At 36.5% G+C, this 20048-nt stretch overlaps 2 protein-coding genes and 1 long non-coding RNA gene across 6 annotated transcripts; 1 reads left to right on the top strand and 2 right to left on the bottom strand.

Annotated features, from left to right (window-relative positions):
• Positions 1–8063: 8063 nt before the first annotated feature.
• Positions 8064–9193, bottom strand: LOC118738522. The gene is made up of 3 exons (XR_004992891.1): positions 9118–9193; positions 8253–8413; positions 8064–8177 (listed from the first exon to the last, which is right to left on the bottom strand). It is a non-coding gene; the product is annotated as an uncharacterized LOC118738522 (long non-coding RNA).
• Positions 9194–9380: 187 nt separating this feature from the next.
• LOC118738521 (kinetochore protein Spc25-like) lies at positions 9381–10941 on the bottom strand. Its single transcript, XM_036469457.1, has 3 exons — positions 10487–10941; positions 10251–10422; positions 9381–10188 (listed from the first exon to the last, which is right to left on the bottom strand). The coding sequence occupies exons 1-3, from the start codon at positions 10599–10601 to the stop codon at positions 9933–9935; spliced, it is 543 nt and encodes a 180-aa protein (XP_036325350.1). The 5' UTR covers positions 10602–10941; the 3' UTR covers positions 9381–9932.
• Positions 10942–11528: 587 nt separating this feature from the next.
• LOC118737846 (transcription initiation factor TFIID subunit 1) lies at positions 11529–20042 on the top strand. 4 transcript variants are annotated; one of them, XM_036468634.1, is made up of 18 exons: positions 11529–12100; positions 12152–12453; positions 12519–12647; positions 12703–12914; positions 12973–13607; positions 13669–14049; positions 14110–14215; positions 14271–14537; positions 14597–14941; positions 14994–15376; positions 15434–15545; positions 15607–16602; positions 16663–17088; positions 17151–17586; positions 17649–17791; positions 17859–18216; positions 19184–19285; positions 19797–20042. In XM_036468634.1, the coding sequence occupies exons 1-18, from the start codon at positions 11901–11903 to the stop codon at positions 20003–20005; spliced, it is 5742 nt and encodes a 1913-aa protein (XP_036324527.1). In that variant the 5' UTR covers positions 11529–11900; the 3' UTR covers positions 20006–20042. The 4 variants fall into 4 exon arrangements, with proteins under 4 accessions (XP_036324527.1, XP_036324526.1, XP_036324524.1 ...); XM_036468633.1 differs by having other exon boundaries at positions 12507–12647; positions 12709–12914; XM_036468631.1 differs by having other exon boundaries at positions 12507–12647.
• The last annotated feature ends 6 nt before the right edge of the window (positions 20043–20048 follow it).

The raw sequence follows: 20048 nt of genomic DNA, 5'->3' as shown, positions 1-20048 counted from the left end.
TCTACAGCTCTAGTTTAAACAAAAGCCAGATTGTGCGTTTAACCTGAATTTAAACCACGGCCGTGCACTGAAAAACTGGCCGTTATAGTCAAGTTTTATAGGCAAATTTTCAAATAAGGCCATGTCAAAAGTTTTCTTCTCGCTCTAATTACTTCCCTGGTATAATTCGTGATTGTGATAAAGAAAATATGTATGTGTGCATTCACACGACTGGGATACAATTTGCACCAAATTGTGGGCAAATGCCCAATCGTGTGACACTGCCTTAAGAAAATTGATCGCAAAGTGTTATCCTCACACAATTTATTGACTAAGCGAATAATTGCTTACTTCTTGCAAGTTTAATCAGTCATATTTTATCATATTTCACTTCCAAAACAACAAATTAAATTTAGTGATTTGCGTAAATTCCATATAGCGATTTTTGATCAGCTGTTCTCTTGATGGCCAATTGCTGCTGGTAAAAATTTTTCCATCAGAACCCAAAAACCTCCACTCAAAATGAAATGTCGCTTTACTCTCTCAATTTCCCCTACTTTGCAAGTGGCACAGCTGGTCACTTTTGATAACTATCAATAATTATAAGGTACGCGAATGCAACTAATGCTACAAGTTCAGCAGTGGATATGCGAATTTTATAGACCGTCGATCGGTATTTTCGCTTCCCTTTCATATCCGTTTGCAATTCTAGCGATTTTCCCAGACTTTTTCTTTAATTTTTTATTCACTTGCCTCAACCAAGCTAAGATTTGATTTTTAAATTTTATTGCCAAAATTGCATCCGAACACTTTGAATTACAATCTATTACTGATAAACTAAAATAAACTAACTCGAAGTTTTAGAATGAGAAAAACAAAACTTAACCCAGCACTGATTTAACGCGGTAGCTAAAACAAAACGACGCCAGTTAAAACTGTTATCAATTTAATACAGTAATATTGGGTAGTTATCCAACAAATTAACCACATTAGTTCTGATACAACTTACAAGAAAAGTATATTCCCGCAGTAGGTCCAATCCCGTATTCAAAACCTAAAAATTCGCTAAGAGCGAGAGAGTAACACTGAAAAGTACGGGATCGCTTTCTAGTAAAGAAATGGTAACTTCTGACAAATTCAACATAACCTCCAAACTTTGGTTGTATTTTTTTGCTTATTTTGAATGTAAACACACTCAGCCCACACATGTAAATAACCAAAAATACTTTCAAATCCACTTAAACAAGTAATTAAATAGTTTTCAACATGAATTAGCAGAGTGCACTTTTATTTTGTTTACAATTTGGTTGCCAAACACAGTACAGCTGATCGTTTGACACATTTACCAGAATTTACAAGCAAAAAATCTTCGGACTGAAACTGGTAACTTCTGACACAGAGAGAACCTTATTTAGTCTTATTTGTGTCCTCCCAATAGTCAGCGAACCGACTATTTCTGACTGGTCCGGACTCATACGGGATCGGAACTAGTATGTACTATAGCACACTGCACTAAAGCGGTTATACATACATATGTACAATGTACAATGTACATACATGTCGTCGGTGATACTGCAAAACGGTCTATGTTTATTAGTACCCTTGACACTTAAATTATCTCTTACTTGCGCCGGAATGCATCTGTAAATTGTTTCACCCTAATAAACGAATGACAAGACTGTCTACCTTTTGCTGATGAAGATGAACGATTGCCAGAAAAGCGATCAGTTACAGATAACAGATCAATTAAGCACCAAGGGTAATAAGGGACATATAACGTTTTGCAGTATCGCCGACGATGTGCGCTATATTGCATTTTAAATAATTAAATTCTAATCGTATCTAAACCGAACTAAAAGCGGAAACTTCTACGAAAACAAATGTGGGGTATAAAAATTTAATATGAGTGATTATATGTATGTATGTACATAATATGTATTATAGGGCTGGCACACAACGACGTAGCGTAAACGTAGATTGACGGACAGAGAAACATATCAAATTCGCTTCTGATAGCGATAGAACCCAATAAACACTAAAAAAATATTTCTCCAACCTTGGAGAAACTCATAGTTCCAAGTTGATATCCAACATCATTCTCCAACTCATCTCTAACCGACGCGCAGATACGTAAAAAGTGATAGAGAAACGAATTTTTAATTATCAAGTGAAAAACTAAAGCTATATAAAGGGGAAAATTACCAACAAAAAGTAAATAATCTTTAAAATATCCTCAAATAATCTTGAAAGAAAATAAAACGCCAAGTGAATCTAATGGCAAAGTTACTGTCGGACTGTATACTGTGAAGTGAATTATTGTAATACGATATTGATTAACTACATAATATAAAAGGAGTAATAAAATGAAAAATTAATATTTAAATTCATCTATGTATGTCGATTCAATCAAAAAGGTATGAGGTATTTTACTATTTCAATTTCAGTATTTCAATGATATGTTTGAGACCAATTGGAGAATTACATTGGAGTTCAAGTTGATAACTAGCATTTTCTCAACTTGATAAACAGTCCTTTTTTCATACAAAGAAAAATGCCCTTTTTGTTGAGAACGCTATCATCCTCCACTTGAGGTACTGTTGAGAAACAACGTTGGAGATTTGAGAAATACCTTAGTTCTCAACTTAACTTCAATTTGAGCTCAAACCTAAATGTTTATTGGGAAGCAACAACATCACCGTCATAGGGTTGTAAAAAAAACATTGATGTATCGAGCAACATCGATAGTCCTGGCCAGTGATGGAAATGTAGGCACAAAAATGCCATTTTTGGCACTTTCATTCACAGAGGCACTTTTGGCACAGTTCATCCTGCTTTGGCACAATCTTAAAATACAGAAATTTAAACTATAAAATAAAAGAATCACATACCACATTATTGATTAAAAAAATACAAAGAGTGAAAATTAAAAGCTCTAAAAGTAAAATAAGGGCCATGGGAAATATTTACAAACCGCTGAATTCTATTGTGGATACGCAGTACGAAAAGTAAGTTTTCGCGACAACAAACTTTTAATTCAGAATTTTTAGAAAGATTCTAAGTTTGCAGTTTTATAGTCCATTAAATAAAAGTGCAAGTTTCTGCAATATTCCTATGATTTTTGATATTTTTTTCGGTGACGGTGTCATACATTTTAATCCATTAAAAAAATTTCGAACACACTTTATATGGAAAAAATGCATGCAATTGAAAACTTGGAATCCCCTTAAAAATTCTTCAGTTCATAGTTTGTTGTTGGGAAAACCTGCTGAATTTTTATAATTTTTGTGCGAAGGTTGAAATGACGATTATGGTACATATAATAATAATAATAGATTGGCGCTTACACATATGTTAGTGTTTGGCCGAGCTTCTCCTCCAACTTGTGGCGTGCGCCTTGATATTGTCACACAAAGCGGAGGAACCTACAGTTTTACGCCGACTCCGAACGGCGATTGTATTTTTATGAGAAGCTGTTTTTCATGGCAGAAATACACTCGGAGGCTTGCCATTGCCTGCCGAGGGACGACCGCTGTTAAGAAAAAACCTTTTCCTAATTTTTTGCGATGTTGCTTTGACCAGGGCTTGAACCTAGGTGCTGGTGAGTGAAAGCGCGCACTGCTTACCACCACACCACAGCGGCCACCATACATGTACATATATTGTGTTTATTAAATTATGAAGTAGACTTTTATATAAATTCTTTCGAAAATAATCAATGAACAGAATAGGCGAAACTGGTCAATATGTCTTACTGCCTTTAAAGAATTTCATAATACCTATATTTCGGTGTATTTCCCCTCCACACTTATGCTGGATTTCCTCTAGTCATTAAATGGCAAAATGAAACCAATTTTTTTGTCATTTCAATGCCTAGTAGAAATTCAGCATTACGTTTGTAGCTTTTACAATGGGCGCACATGCACAACTATTTACGCCATTGTATGCTCTGAACTTGAGTAATTCTTGCGGCTGTTTGCAATTTTAGTGATACTTCTTGATTTTTACGGTTATTTTAAAATTAATCAATTAATGAAACACAAAACTACGATACAATCTTTAATTTAATATGGAAACCCCTAAATACTCAAATACCATAAAAATTAATGAGATCATTTTTTTAACCCATTTTAAAAAATTGCAATAAAAAATAAAAAATAAAATTAAATAAAAATTCCTGCTCTGTGACTCGTTGTTACGCCTATTTTCATACAAAGCAAAGTATGTTGGACAATTTCTAGTAGGGAAAAAAATGAGCAGCATCTTGCATTGCATTTTATTATACTCAATTTTAATGCGCTACAAAATTGGAAAACTAAAATTTTTTCTTAATATTCTGATTAAAAAGTTTGAAATTTTAGTCAAACTTTACAGAATTTTCATAGTTTTTGCACAAAGTCTGAAATTTGGTTTTATATGGCTTTTGTATTAGGAAATGAGCTTTGCTTTCATAAAAGAAAAAAAAAATATATGTATTCAATAACTTTATTGAGCTTGGGGGTGTTTTATATGAAAAATGTTGTAGAAAAACAACAATCATTTACAAAGCTAGAAATTATAGTTCCTATTTCGGAGATCACCACGTCTCCTTCAGACTTCTTCAACCGCGGTCATTGGGATAAGAACCAGCGACCTCGGATTACAAAGCCAGTGATCTACTCTCACTGATCTAAGTTCGCTACGTAAACTGCAATCAAGGACAGCTATTCTGCTGCTATTTAGACTCGATCACGTAGTAGTTGTTTGTTGTTGGTTTTTGTTAATATTCTATTTTTAGTATATTTAACTTTTAAGCTGTGCTCGTCCTTAAGGATTTGTCGTTTTTTATTTTGTTATTTATGGCCTTTAGAACATTCAACAATTTTATTGAGCTAGGGGCCGTTTTATAAGAAAATTGTTGTAGAAATAATGTTGAATATGATTTTTATAAGGGCCATAAATAACGAAAAAAAAAACTAAAGAAAAATAGCTAAAAATCTTCCTAAAATGTCGAGTCCTATTTTATATTTTGGTCACTGTACGTGTTCCTCGATTCGAATCACAAGCATCCAGACTAGAAAATAATAACTGTTTATAAGGAAAATTACTACCATATACCAACATCACTTAAAACTAGTCCATAGCCATGCAACTTTAATGAGCTATTAAGGCGTCGAAATACCGAACACCGAATACGGGACAAATTGAGGAAATTAAAAGAAATACAGAAAATTGGGTGTCCCGTATAAAATAAATAAATTATTAGGTCAATTGGTCAAAACAGAGGACTGTCCCGTAAAATACAAGACGGATGGTCACCGTAATCACAAAATAAGTATGGGTTTTCTGGAAATCCCGCCTCCAGCGCCACCTAAGAGACCCATTTCACGTAGAGGTATTTCTCTTCACATATGGAATTTACATTTTAAATTTCTACAGAGTGTGATCATAAATACGTTTTTCCTGGATATCCTGACTTGAGTGCCACCTTACGGATCCATTGCTCGCTAAAGTATAAATTTCAGTGCAAGTTTGAAGTAGCTTAGGCTTACCACTACTTTTTGGCAATTTTTTGTTTAAGTATTTTATTCTCCCGACTAGCACTCCAGAGCTTTGCTTTGTCGGCCAATGCGACTGTTTAAGCGCCGCGAGCAAAATGACATACTTATTCCTTTCATGGCAAGTTAATTTTTCCTAAGAAGAAAGAAAATAGTACTGAAAACTAAGGAATTGTGTTTTCCATAAACTGAGTTAAATCGTTTACTCATATTAAGGCAGCCATTTCTTTGGAGCTATTTCAAAGTAATATTTACTTTTTCCTACCATCAACGAATGTTTTTTCTGAGTGTACATATGAATTTTAAAGTGAAACCAATTTACCCATTTTGCGTCCAAACTACGCATAAATACGAGTTGGTCAAAGTGCTTTCCGTGAATTTGATTTCTAAGCTGCGTTGCTATAAGCCCTGTTTGGGAAAAAAGCCTTTCGAATGGAACAGAGGTGGCGAGTATTGGTAGAAATTTAAGTGCCACTTTATAAACATGGTTATATTTTCCCTTCAAAGGAGCCCAGGCGGCTAGTGGATTGGGATTATCCACACGACTAATGATCGTGCTCATCGGCGTAGCCAGAATGAAATTTAGGGGGGGGGGCTCGACCCTATTAAGCTGGCATTTCAGGGTACTATTTTTTATATATATAAGGAAAATTTCAAAGTTAGGGGGGGCTCGAGCACCCCCCTTCCCCTACCCGGCTACGCCCATGCCATTTAAACAATATCGCATCTCAAAGACACCAGCAATAGCTTGATCGGTATTGAAAATTTTATCCGTTGCGATTGGTGAAATTCAAACCAAAGACTGTCTGTTCATGTCCATATCACTCACGTTCTCTAATGAAAAACTTTCTTGCATGAAATTTTTAAAATAAACAGCTCGATATATCTTACTTCATTATTAACTTAAGATTCTGGAGGAAAACGATTAACAATCCTACTTTCATCCACACAAGTATGTCGCATTCTTTTTAAATTCGTAGGAATTTGTTTTCGTATTATAATTTTATGCGCTGCTCTTAAGTGATTTGACAACGCTGTTGTACTGTTATAAAGATTCATTTCTGTACCATATTTTTTTCATATCGCTTAAGTTTTATTGGTAATTTTTTTTTTTTAAATAAGACAAAACAGCATTCGGCGCTATTGTTAGAAGAAACGTTTTAAATTAAGAATTGCTAATGCAAATGAATTTAAAAAAGTCGAAAATCGACAGTGGAAAGTCGACTTCAGTCTACTTGCATAAATTGAAATTCGATCATTAGAAGTCGAGTTTTAGAAGCAAAAAGTCGATTTTGGTCGAAAGTCAATGTCGACTTTGCCATCCCTACGCCGCACAGTGGGGCAAAAAATGTTGATGTGGACAATTCCATTTTGAGAGCCCATATATGAACCGATTTCAAATTTCTTTTTTTAAATAAAATATAATTAAATTTCGCGTCTATACTGCTTTTGAAATCCGTTTTTCCTTATCGAAAAACTCGAGAACAGCTGTACCAATCTTTTTGAAATTTTTGACATCGACTCTAGACCCTTGAAGGATGATAATAGAATAATAATAATTTCGAGGTATCAAGGGGCGTGGCACCTCCCATACAAACTAAAGTTTTCACACAACATATCTCTGAAAGTATTCATCGTAGGTTGCTGCAACATACACTAAGAAAAAGGCATTTCCTTAAAACAGGAAAACAGTATCCTCATTTTAGAGATACTGCTTTTTTTTAATATTACGAAAAATTTACTCCATTTGATAAGTTTTTCTTTAATTAAGGTTCATGCTAAAAATAGGGCGTCATTAATTTGAGGAAGTAAATTTACTCAATATAAGTAATAATTTCCTCAATATAAGTAATAATTTCCTTAAATGATTTTGAATTTTGTCAGTGCTTTTAGGACAAAGTTAATTGCTTTCCTGGCAATTGTCGGCTATGACGTCGCGTGAAGACTACTGGTTCTGGTTCTGATATTTCAATTGAAATATAAATTACAAATTGTAAAATTAGTTGCATATACGGAAAAACCTAAATACTAGGGTAAATTAGATAATTTTTTTTAAATACAATTTAAAAAATTACAATTAAAAAATAAATAATAAAAAAAAAATATTTCAAAAAAATTCCTGCTCTGGGACTCGAACCTTGCATCTCTCGACTAGCACTCCAGGACTTTGCTCTGTCGGCCATTGCAACTGTTTGAGCGCCCGTGCACAAGCAGCCGAATCTCCGCGTTGATACGGGTATTTCCGGGATCGGCCTGACGAAGGTTGTCACGCTCATCCGCTAGAACAGCCGCTTCAGCAGAGAAGTTTGGACGGGGGTCCATAATGCATCCTGCTGGTACAAAGGGAGCTGCAGCAGCAGTGACAACCCTGCGGAATTTACGCTCACCTACGTGAATGTCGGTTGGTCTGGTGTTTTTTTTTTTTTTTTTTTGTGATAAGCTAACAATTTTCTCCGGCGGGCATGCGCATACCGGAAAAAATTTCTCGATGAATGCACCTTACATAGAAGAATTCCATTGAATACTTCTAATTGCTACAGTTGTTGCCAATCCGATTACGCATTCTTTTTGTATTGGTAGCCTTCCAAATACCGACCGTAATAACCCTCCGTCAGTAAGTTTTGACGAATTTGTCGACATTAACAATGTTGATTTTAATCAGTTCTGCAATATGTAAATAGTAAAATTTAAAATTACATTTTAACCGATAAATAAAATAGTATGAATCTTGTATTATACCATATTTTGGTGTTTTTCATAGCAGCTTGCCAATTCCTTTACGAAGTTCCAAAACTCTTGTGCTAAGTAATAACCTCAGTCAGCAACCGCTCCAAAGCTTTTCCAATTTTGTTGTCCATTTCATTTTTTTTGTTTAATCTCTACTACACTTTTGGCCAAACCTTTATAAATTTCCATGTAAACAGATATATTTATAATTTACTTATCATAGAAATTCAAGCAATATTTTAAACTAAGTATTCGAACGCCTCTCCACGGTATTGATCATTTCGCTCTCTTCTTGAAATATGTTGTTATAATCGCTCATTATTTATTATTATACTATATTGATATATCTTTTATATTACAGGAATAAAAAAATTGGCACTATTATGTAAAAAATGTACAATTTTCCCAGAAATATTTTCTAAACAGTGTTCTTGAATATCCGAACTTAAGCTTAGTGTGCTCGATTTCAAAATCCCTAGGAGAGATGATTTAAGAAGAGAGGTGAAGAAATCATCTAAGCCTAAAACTAAATTGCTGTGTAGTATAAAACGAGTATCGAGTTTTTAATTTTAGTAACAAAATTAATTATCGTACTAGTTATTATGGTATTAGTTCCTACTCCACCTGCATACAAGTAGTTGCATACTCATCACTCATACAAACGTATTAAATGTTTTCAACGTTGAAGGAGTCTACTCGCGTTCCTCAATTTAATTTTTTCCTCCACAATTTTGAAATTTTTAAAATACGGTTGCTGAAGTTTTCTTTTGAGAAAAGTATAATATACTTTGCAATGCCGAATTTTCAATAACCGATGAATTTCTGTTGTTTTACGGATAAAAAAATGTACGAAAAACGCATGGTCCACAAAACGTACTTTTCCTTGCTGGCTGCGTATCAAACAGGTAGTAGCATAGCCGTATGAATAAAACTAAGCAATTGATTTTTCTTAAAATTTCTTCTCTACTATTTTGTTTGAATAAATCGAGTAAAAGATCTGAAATTTTAAGAAAAAGCAATTGCTAATTTTTTATTCCTACGGCCCTTATCACTGCTGTGATTTCTACTGCGCCTCAAAGTTAGCCGCTTCGACAGATATGCGCTACAATACACATTTTTAAGTTTTTGTGTATTTTTATAGCACTTAAAATCGAACTATGGGGCATATTTTGCGACGCACTAGAAATCACAATAGTGATGAGCTAAGTTATGTGACTATTGTACAATAAAAGACATGTAATTCCAGTGCTGTTTTCTGTACGTTTTTCTTTCGGTGACTTCTGGTAAATTTTTCCAAATTATCAAAAACTTTTGTAGACCTTGGCGCACTAACATGCCATCTTAACTAAACTTTGATGAAACTTAGAATTTCTTAAAAAACATTTTAGCGCTCAACATATTTCTTTAGGTGCTTGGCCAGGCTTCAATCTCCAGAGCGGTGACCGCTATTGGAAAAATATTACGATGTTATTAGATTGTACATGTTTATTAGTTTAATGTAGAGATAACATCTAAAACAAAATTTGTGCACAAAATGTTGAATTTATATGTTGTTTCCAAAATTATAAAGCTGATTTATAGTTAAATATTTGGATAGTTTCGAAATTACTTTAATATACCTATGTATTTAACTTAACAATATCTTATCAGAAAATTATCATAAAATTAACTAATATTGAAATTCTTCGGTGCTCAGCTCTTTTTTTGCAGCATTTCGCGTACGGAACGAAATACTAATTGCTCCCAAGCTTCACTATAAGATGCAGCATTTTCTGAATCACCCCATATAATCTTTTGTAGCTCTTCTGGCGTATGACTGAGAGGCTCAACGCAGAATGGATTCCAGCTAGGACTATATTTTGTTGTTCGTACTGAAACACCCTGTATTCTTTCAGGAAGAGCTCGCAAGTTAATGAAGGTATTGGTGGCTAGTTTTAACGAATGTATTCTAAGTGGTAAAATACAAATTAATACCTTGTATTTTTTGAACTAAATTTACAAAAATCTTACTCATCCAACGGTGAAAAAAGTAACCGTAGGCGATTTTCGGTTGTTTCCACCAACTGCGAGTAGTATTTTATCATCTCTTCTAACTGATCGTAATTTTGTCGGCGCTGTTGTATGCATTGTTTAATGATACAAAATTTCTTTTTCTGTTGCGCATAACGAATTTCCAAGTTTTCTAATATAAAGTTAATTTATTATTACGTTTCTCCATTCATATTCCAATAGCTCCAGATGCTCACCCAGTTTTTCGTGGTACTTAGAACTTAATTTGCTTAGTGCAATTTCGTGCTTTTCCAAAGCGATTTCACGGTTTAACATTGATTTAAAGCGTTTCCCGTAGTCGAATCTTTTCATTTTAATATTGTTAAATTGGAATAAATATTGCCTCCTAAAATTGCTTCAAACACGTCGTTACATCAAAACAATTCAAAGACGTCAAAACGAGCTGTAGACGCGATCCCTCCGAACAAAACAAAAATGATTGACAGTTTGTTACCGACACTGTTGCCAACCTTTTGTTTTTCGTACTAAGGGCCGGTTGTTCAATGTCTGATTAGTCTGATTCAGTGCTTTTCTTTACCGGCCATCTTTACGTACTGGCAAATCTCGCTTGTGTGACGACGCATGCGAGAAACCGCACGTGTAGACCGCAAAAAGTACGAAGCGTGCTTTTTCTCGCATACTGACATGATCCAACTACACAAGAACATATCGTCGCTGGAATAATGAAATAGTGTAACATGAAAAGTATAGTTTTGAGAAAAACGAATTGGAAGTTTTTATAAAGCATTACAAACCATACAAATACAATTTCGTTTTTGGGGAATAAATTAGTGAGCCAAAGAAATATTTAAGAAAACTAAAGATTTTTCTAATAGATTAAAGGATTGTCCATCCAATGGTGCAATTATCGAATAATATTGTATGTGGCATTTACACTATTTCTTTATTTGAGCGACGATATATACTACTAGCTCTGATCCAATACTTTTTTGTATAAAATCCTGTAAAAATGTCAAACAGCAAAATTACTCTCTGAAATGAGAGTAAAAAGTGAGTAACAACAAAAAGTACGGGAACAAAAAAAGTATTTTTCCTGTAAAAACGTCAACCAGTGATCGCTTGACACTTTTCATGATTTTACCAGAAGAAAAAAGTTCGGGTAAAATTTTGCAACTTCATTCTCTACACAACTCTCCAAAAATCGCTCTCATTTCCAGGATTTTGGAGGAATTTGTAGTACGGGATCATTTTTCCTGTAATTTCATGCAAGTTCGTGTAAAATCCTATACGTTCATGGAGTACTGGATCAGAGCTACTTTGTATTTGTTTACATGCTTGCACAAATAATTATGACTTCTTGAAGTAGAATTATAATTTAAATCGGACAACGGAATATTAAGGGCGATGAAAAAATATTTCCGATAGTATCGCGATAGTAACCACCATTCAACGATAGTAGTGACAAATTATAACTATCGATAATATCGATAGTTTTGCAGAACTATTGCAAAAGTTATATTTCAGTTTTTCAGTAAAAGTAGTTTTTCTTGGCAGTTTTTCCCTTTTTTTGTGTAATATATTGAATTGTGTATTCCCATAAGCTCTTAAACATCAATACATAAAGCTCAACTGTAAAATTTCTGATTTAAAATGAGTTCGGATAGTGATGACGATGGCTCGACTGGCCGTGGTGGAGGAGGCTCTGCTGATAGTTGCGCCGGCGGAGGCTTTGGATTCGATTTAACCGGAATTCTTTTTGGAAATATAGACTCTGAAGGAAAGTTGGTGGATGATGATAACGGCAATCCCTTCGATCCAGAATTTCGTGAACACATCAGTTCACTGTCCAAGTAAGTGCTTTGAGACAAATTATCAATTGTTATTAGAAATATTTTTTGCAGATTGGGACTGAATTCAATGCTAAATGAAGTAATAGAGACTGAAAAGGATGAACTAGACGAAGCAGATCCACCTAAACACCCAATGAGTGATTTTGACGCATTGAAGGCAGGGTTTTCAAGCACTGATGGTAATGAAGCTGATAACGAGGACGATGGTGAAATTGTGAAGCATGATAATGCTATCGACTACTCAGACATTAATGAGCTTTCCGAAGATTGCCCAAGGACGCCGCCCCCAAATGATACAAACATGCTTGAAGATCTAGAGGATGCAATACCCGCTACAAAAGTCGAGACTTCAAGTGAATAACTTTTCATTTTGCAAATTTATGGGAATTATATAGTAACATTTTAGGTCTCACCAAAGATGATAAGGAATTGATGCCCCCTCCTCTCGCACCGATTCGCAGTGTATCAACTAGCAGCAATAATGTAGATGGATCAGTTAAAGCAAATGGTTCCGATAGTTTGAATTCAGAAACAAAATCAGGGAAACGTAGGTTTCTTGAAAATGTAAATAGAATAAATTTAAAGATATATTTTTATATTAGCTACAGAACGCAAGTTGGATACACCCTTAGCAGATATGCTCCCATCTAAATATGCCAATGTGGACGTGAGAGAATTGTTTCCAGACTTTCGACCTGATAAAGTGTTGCGCTTTTCCCGACTTTTCGGGCCAGGAAAGCCGTCAAGTTTACCACAGATTTGGCGCAGCGTTAAAAAAAGGAGGCGGCGCAGAAAGCATTCTAGGGACCAGAAAGTACAGTTTTTTTTTAATGTTACCTTTCAAGATATATTTTATTAGTATTTTATACTAGAACCCAAACGCTGGATCTGACTCCACGAGTGATTCAGAGGAGCCGAAGAAAAAAGGGTTTGGTCTTCATTATGGTCTCGACGCAATGCCTTACCAATGTATGTCCGACGATGAAGATAAATTACTAAGTATTACAAACAGTGAAGATGTAAAACCCGAAGGACCAGAAAGTGGAGAAAATAACGAAAATAAACCAAAAATCGCTGACTGGCGTTATGGACCCGCTCAGATCTGGTACGACATGTTAGATGTACCAGATTCTGGGGAAGGTTTCAATTACGGTTTTAAAAATAAGCACATGACTTCACAAAAGGGAGGTGTATCCGACAGTCAAGCAGTAGTTCCAGTCGAAGACGATATAGAAATAAAGGGTGAACCGATAGCAGATGATGCGTTTTTGATGGTTTCACAACTGCATTGGGAAGATGAGGTTGTATGGGATGGCAACGATATTAAAGCAAAGGTGTTGCAAAAACTAAATTCAAAAACAATCGCCGCTGGCTGGCTGCCATCGAGCGGATCACGCACTGCTGGTGCATTCAGTCAGCCTGGCAAAACAATGCCCGTGTCGGGAAACACACAGGGCGGCAAACAAGGTAGTGGTGGCACCTCTTCTAGCAAGAAAGCTAGTCAAATGTATGTGGTCAAATCAGTGTTATTATAAGTAAAATCAGTTTGTTAATTCAAATTATTTCAGAATGCAAAGTAAGCCACCAGAAGCTGTTGACGATACGTGGTATAGCATTTTCCCTGTTGAGAATGAAGAATTGATTTATGGAAAATGGGAAGATGAAATCATTTGGGATGCTGAACAGATGACTAAAGTACCAAAACCTAAGGTACTTACACTTGATCCAAACGATGAGAACATCATTCTTGGCATACCCGATGATATCGATCCATCCAAAATCAGCAAAAATACGGGTCCTCCACCGAAAATTAAAATACCACATCCACATGTTAAGAAATCAAAGATCTTGTTAGGCAAAGCAGGCGTTATTAACGTCCTAGCAGAAGATACTCCACCGCCACCACCGAAGAGCCCAGATCGTGATCCATTTAACATTTCGAATGATTCGTAAGTTAAATCACACGAATTCAATTGAAATACAAAATTAACACTACTAATATCTTAAAGCTATTACCAGCCGAAAACTGAACCAACATTGCGTCTTAAAGTGGGTGGTGGCAATTTGATACAACATTCCACGCCAGTTGTTGAATTGCGTTCTCCATTTATACCGGTTAGTGCATTTATTTCTAAAGACAAACTTGCATTTTACTTAATTAAATGTGTAGACTTATATGGGCCCGATGAAATTGCGTGCTTTCCACCGTCCGCCACTGAAACGTTTCTCCCATGGTCCATTGGCGTCGCCAGGACCGCATGCCGTGCTCCCATTGCTGAAGTATATAGCCAAAAAGGCTAAACAACGCGAACTTGAGCGCATCGCTTCCGGCGGCGGAGATGTGTTCTTTATGCGCAATCCTGAGGACTTGAGCGGCAAAGACGGCGACATAATTTTGTGCGAATTTTGTGAAGAACATCCACCGTTGATGAACCAAGTAAGGCAGAAAATATAATAAGTATTTTTTATAAATACTTAAAATACTTATTTCTTTAGGTTGGTATGTGTTCCAAAATCAAAAACTACTACAAACGAAAAGCGGCGAAGGATAATGGACCTCAGGACTTTAAATACGGTGAAGTCGCATTTGCTCACACCAGTCCGTTTTTGGGAATACTGCACCCTGGTCATTGTATACAAGCGCTAGAAAATAATATGTATCGTGCACCGATCTATCCACACAATATTAATCCAACAGACTTCCTTGTGATTCGTAACCGGAGCAATTATTGGATACGAGCTGTGAACGCGTTGTTTACCGTAGGGCAAGAATGCCCGATTTACGAGGTACCCGGTCCTAATTCGAAGCGCGCAAATAATTTTACAAGGGACTTTTTGCAGGTACGCAAAACTGCAGTAGTGTCAAAAGTTGTTTAATAACTTTTAATTTCAGGTATTCATTTACCGGCTATTTTGGAAGAGTCGTGATAATCCGCGACGCATACGCATGGATGACATTAAGCGTGCGTTTCCAGCACACTCAGAAAGCAGCATACGTAAACGCTTGAAGCAATGTGCTGATTTTAAGCGTACCGGAATGGACTCCAATTGGTGGGTTATCAAGCCGGAATTTCGGTTGCCGTCTGAGGAAGAAATACGGGCAATGGTCTCACCGGAACAATGCTGCGCGTTCTTCAGCATGATTGCAGCCGAACAACGTTTGAAAGATGCTGGCTATGGCGAAAAATTTTTATTCGCGCCACAAGAAGATGACGACGAAGAAGCACAGTTGAAGTTGGACGATGAAGTTAAGGTAGCCCCATGGAATACCACCCGGTAGGCACTAAATTGATTTCAAACATTAGATGGTATTAAAACTTTTCATTTTTATAGTGCCTACATTCAAGCCATGCGTGGTAAATGTCTGCTACAATTAACGGGACCAGCTGACCCAACAGGGTGCGGTGAAGGGTTTTCGTACGTGCGCGTGCCGAATAAGCCAACAGTGAGTGACAGGGTCATATTAGAAATTTGTAATTCAAATAAGGATTTTGTTCGCCCTACAGCAAACTAAAGAAGAGCAAGAGTCACAGCCAAAGCGTACAGTCACTGGCACAGACGCTGATTTGCGTCGTCTTCCATTGCAACGCGCAAAAGAATTGCTTCGAAAATTCAAAGTTCCTGAAGAAGAGATTAGGAAGTTGTCTCGTTGGGAGGTTATTGACGTAGTGCGAACACTTTCTACCGAGAAAGCCAAAGCTGGCGAGCAAGGTATGGATAAGTTTTCACGTGGCAATCGTTTCTCTATTGCAGAACATCAGGAACGTTACAAAGAGGAATGTCAGCGTATTTTTGATTTACAAAACCGTGTTTTGGCCAGTTCAGAGGTGCTTTCCACCGATGAGGATGAGTCCTCGGCATCTGAGGAATCGGATCTTGAAGAACTGGGCAAAAATTTAGAAAATATGCTCTCAAATAAAAAGACATCCACACAACTATCACTAGAACGCGAAGAGCAAGAGCGTGAAGAGCTGTTGAAAAAAATCATGGAAGATCAAGAGGGTGGAAAGGCCGGTAAATCAAAAGATGGTAAAGATGAAAATTCACAGCAGCCAGTTGCGAATCCAAATCAGGGTCGTATACTTAAGATAACACGCACGTTCAAGGATCACGAGGGAAAGGAGTATACGCGGGTTGAAATTGTGCGCCGCCAACCAATTATCGACGCATATGTGAAAATACGCACCACAAAGGACGAACAGTTTATCAAACAATTTGCCACATTAGATGAACAGCAAAAGGAAGAAATGAAGCGCGAGAAACGTCGCATACAGGAACAACTGCGGCGCATCAAACGAAATCAAGAACGGGAGCGTCTTGCACTCCTAGCTCAAAATCAAAAGCTTCAGCCCGGTGGTATGCCGACTTCGCTAGGTGATCCGAAATCATCTACTGGTTCTTCGCATAAAGAACGTGATACACCTCACAAAGAAGTCAGTCCTTCACGAAAGAAGTTTAAATTGAAGCCAGATTTGAAGTTGAAATGTGGTGCCTGCGGACAGGTGAAATATATGAACATGAGATATTTGCGATAACAATAAGCAATTTTTTTTTTTTCTTAGGTTGGTCACATGCGTACTAATAAGGCATGCCCACTCTATACTGGTTTGCAAGGTCCTTCGAATTCTACCAGTGCTGCCGTCTCTGAAGAACAAGAGGAGGAGATCGATAAGGAGGTCAATTGCGAGGACGACGATTTAGTAAATGTGGATGGCACGAAGGTTACATTAAGCAGCAAGTTGCTTAAGCGTCATGAGGACGTTCGTCGGCGCACACTATTATTAAAAGTACCAAAAGAAGGAGTGGGTAAAAAAAAGCGGCGCATGGCGGGTGACTTACACTGCGATTACCTGCAGCGCCAAAATAAGACTGCAAATCGTCGTCGCACAGATCCGGTCGTTGTTTTGTCCTCAATTCTTGAAGAGATACTCAATGAGCTGCGTTCGATTCCCGATGTGACACCATTCCTCTTTCCTGTTAACGCCAAGGTATGTTTGGCTAAAGAAAAATGCAAAAAAAAAAATACAAAAAATTACTTTTATTATTGTAGCTTGTGCCCGACTATTACCGTATCGTCACGAAACCAATGGACCTGCAAACGATGCGAGACTACATACGTCAAAGACGCTATCATAATCGTGAGGAATTTCTAGCCGATCTCAATCAGATAGTCGAAAACTCGACCCTTTATAACGGAGCGCGCAGCTCTTTCACAGTTGCAGCCCAACGCATGTTGCAAAGCTGTTTCGAGCTATTGGCTGAGAAAGAGGATAAATTGATGCGTTTGGAGAAAGCTATAAATCCACTGCTGGATGATGATGATCAGGTCGCACTGTCGTTCATATTTGAACAGCTACATGGCAAGATCAAGTTAATGCAAGAGAGCTGGCCATTCTTGAAGCCTGTTAATAAAAAACAAGTCCGTGACTACTACACAGTTATTAAACGGCCAATGGACTTGGAATCGATTGGCAAAAATGTAGAAGGTAGGGCAAAATAAAAAAAAAATGAATTAAGTGGTCTAATAGGCAATGTTTTTTCTTTGCAGCCCATCGTTACCATTCCAGAGCTGAATTCTTGATGGACATTGAATTGATTGCGTCCAACTGTGAGCAGTATAATGGCAGTGAATCGCGTTTCACCAAAAATGCAAAAGTTATACTTAACTACGCGCGCACACAGTTGGAAGAGGTATTTCGAATTATGCAAAATTTATTGTCGTTACTAAGCGTTACTAAGTGGTCTCCCAATTGATTAGTTCTCCGAGCATTGTGCACAGCTCGAACAAAACATTAGCAAAGTACAAGAGCGTGCTCGTGCCGATGCTGAGTTGGATGACACTTGGTGCGGAGATGATCAAGACTATGACTTTCCACATCGAACGAGTCGTTCGAGTACACCCGAAAACGATTTTATCGATGTCGAAGGTAATGAGCGACCAACAACATCAGCTGTGGCATCAGCATCATCTTCAGCATTGCATCGTAGCTTTGTTGGTGGCATTACAATACCAGCACCTACACAACCAGGTGGCAGCGTGGATATGGCACCGCCGCCATCTGATGTTAAGCGTGGGCGTGGACGTCCGCGTAAACAACGGGACACGGTAGAGGAGGGTAAGTACCCGCATATGTCAATGGACAAAGCAAAGATTCTATGTATGCGTGTATAATTTCTTTCTTTAATTAATTCAACTGATTCGGTTAGCGGTCTTGTTTAAACTATTATGGCTTGAAAGGTATTGCAAAAAACTTTTCTATATCCATAAAGGCTTATATTACTTCTAAAGTCGTAAAAACTGCGGATTTCGGTCCGATGTTATACAAATTTCTGCTTTCCTGGTGTGGGTAAAATAATTTAGCTTTCTATATACATATCATAAATTGCTGGGTGATACTAATGCTAAGAGATAAAGCCTTGTATATTAAGAAAAAATTTATTGGAAGAAATCTTGTATATAGACAGAAAATAATAACATTTTAGCTTTTCGAGTGCCATTAATTAAGAAAAAATATTGATATTTTTGTGTTCTTGCTCGTAGCCTCTTTTCTATTAGATTTGTAGGGTTGCTAAATAATAAACCCCACATTTGAATCGAATTTGGTTCTACACAGCGGAAATGGACTGCGTTTATATTTATGAAGGTCCAAATATGTGCATCTCTTTTACAAATCCTAAAAATTTTAAAGTTTTAAACCTTTCAATTTGTTGTAAATGGGAGCAGCTCTCTTATTCAATCTGGCAGAATTGAACTTTTATAATCAAACAATTGTTTGAAGTTTTCTTCATTATGTTAACCTTTCTACCATGTGAAAGTTTCTGTTCCTCTAGCTGCCATTTTGTCGTAAGCTCTAACATGTGAAGACTTGTACACCTTTTTTAAAGCTTTTAAAACTCCTTATACTTTTTCCATATGTTTTGCCAGTAATGGATCTGCACTTTTTATTTTTATTTTATACTTTGTTAGTTTACAATTGTATTTACTACAAACATACATTTAAACTAAAAGCAGGCAATTAATATAAAAAATACATTCCATGAGCCAAACCATGGGTTAAAGCTTACACAAATTCTATTTTCTAGTCAAAGTAAATGCGAGCGCTGTTAAACGTGGGCGTGGCCGACCCCGCAAGGACAGCCTAGCCTCAAATATAAGTAACCCACAAAATTCCTTTTTGGAAGAAGGTAAGACTAATATTGAACTACTACTACTACAACAATAGCTAACCAACAAAACACATTCCGTCTAAGCGACACAATCCACTTTGAGGAATGCAAATCTAACAAAAGTTAAAAGCACACCAAATTGAAAAAAGAAATATTGTTATTGTTTGACTAAAACACAAAGCGATTCTTTAGTTCTTACCCGTTTGGCTTATACCCCTTTTTGGCACCCTTATGTTTATTTTTCGGTTGTGTTTATGTAATAAATCCCCTAATAAAACTTTTTAATATTATTTATTAGTTGTATTGTTTGGTTTTAGTGGTTTACGTAGTTTACAAAAGGAATTGGAAAAAAACATCTGATTTTCCTACTGCTTTGGTTTTTGCTTTATTTTATTTGAACACGTTAAAAATTTTTAATCATCTACAAAAACACTAAACTCTTTCCTTAATTGTGGAAGCGAGTATAAATTTGAATTTAATTTCTCACACCTTTTCGCTTTATTTGTTTATTTTTTTTTTTAAAATTCAGACTTGCAGTGTTCAACGGATGATGAAGAGTTCCAGGAAGTATCAGAAGATGAAAATAATGCAGCCAACATACTCGATCAAGGCGAACGCATGCAAGCAAATAGCTGCGGTTTGGAATCTGCCGGAGTGCTTGGAGTCGACCAAATAGATGTGTCACATATAAAAACCGAGATGAAAATTGAGCCGCCCCAACTTGCTAATGGTGGGTAAATTTGCCTAGTGTTTTAATATTAGGTACATACTATTTTTTTTT

This window comes from Rhagoletis pomonella, unplaced genomic scaffold (genome assembly GCF_013731165.1).
Source record: "Rhagoletis pomonella isolate Grant_MI unplaced genomic scaffold, Rhpom_1.0 Rhpom_scaffold_00004, whole genome shotgun sequence".
Lineage (NCBI taxonomy): Eukaryota > Metazoa > Arthropoda > Insecta > Diptera > Tephritidae > Rhagoletis > Rhagoletis pomonella.
This window is presented reverse-complemented; position numbering and strand designations above follow the sequence as displayed.

What these genes read in the sequence shown, in the direction of transcription:
- LOC118737846 (XM_036468631.1), top strand. Translation starts at nt 11,901, where the DNA reads ATGAGTTCGGATAGTGATGACGATGGCTCGACTGGCCGTGGTGGAGGA. An exon ending in GCCCCATGGAATACCACCCG is followed by an intron (nt 15,377 to 15,433) that starts GTAGGCACTAAA and finishes TCATTTTTATAG; the next exon opens with TGCCTACATTCAAGCCATGC. An exon ending in GCGTGCCGAATAAGCCAACA is followed by an intron (nt 15,546 to 15,606) that starts GTGAGTGACAGG and finishes TTCGCCCTACAG; the next exon opens with CAAACTAAAGAAGAGCAAGA.
- LOC118738521 (XM_036469457.1), bottom strand. Translation starts at nt 10,601, where the DNA reads ATGAAAAGATTCGACTACGGGAAACGCTTTAAATCAATGTTAAACCGT. An exon ending in TAAGTACCACGAAAAACTGG is followed by an intron (nt 10,423 to 10,486) that starts GTGAGCATCTGG and finishes ACTTTATATTAG; the next exon opens with AAAACTTGGAAATTCGTTAT. An exon ending in CTTTTTTCACCGTTGGATGA is followed by an intron (nt 10,189 to 10,250) that starts GTAAGATTTTTG and finishes TTTACCACTTAG; the next exon opens with AATACATTCGTTAAAACTAG.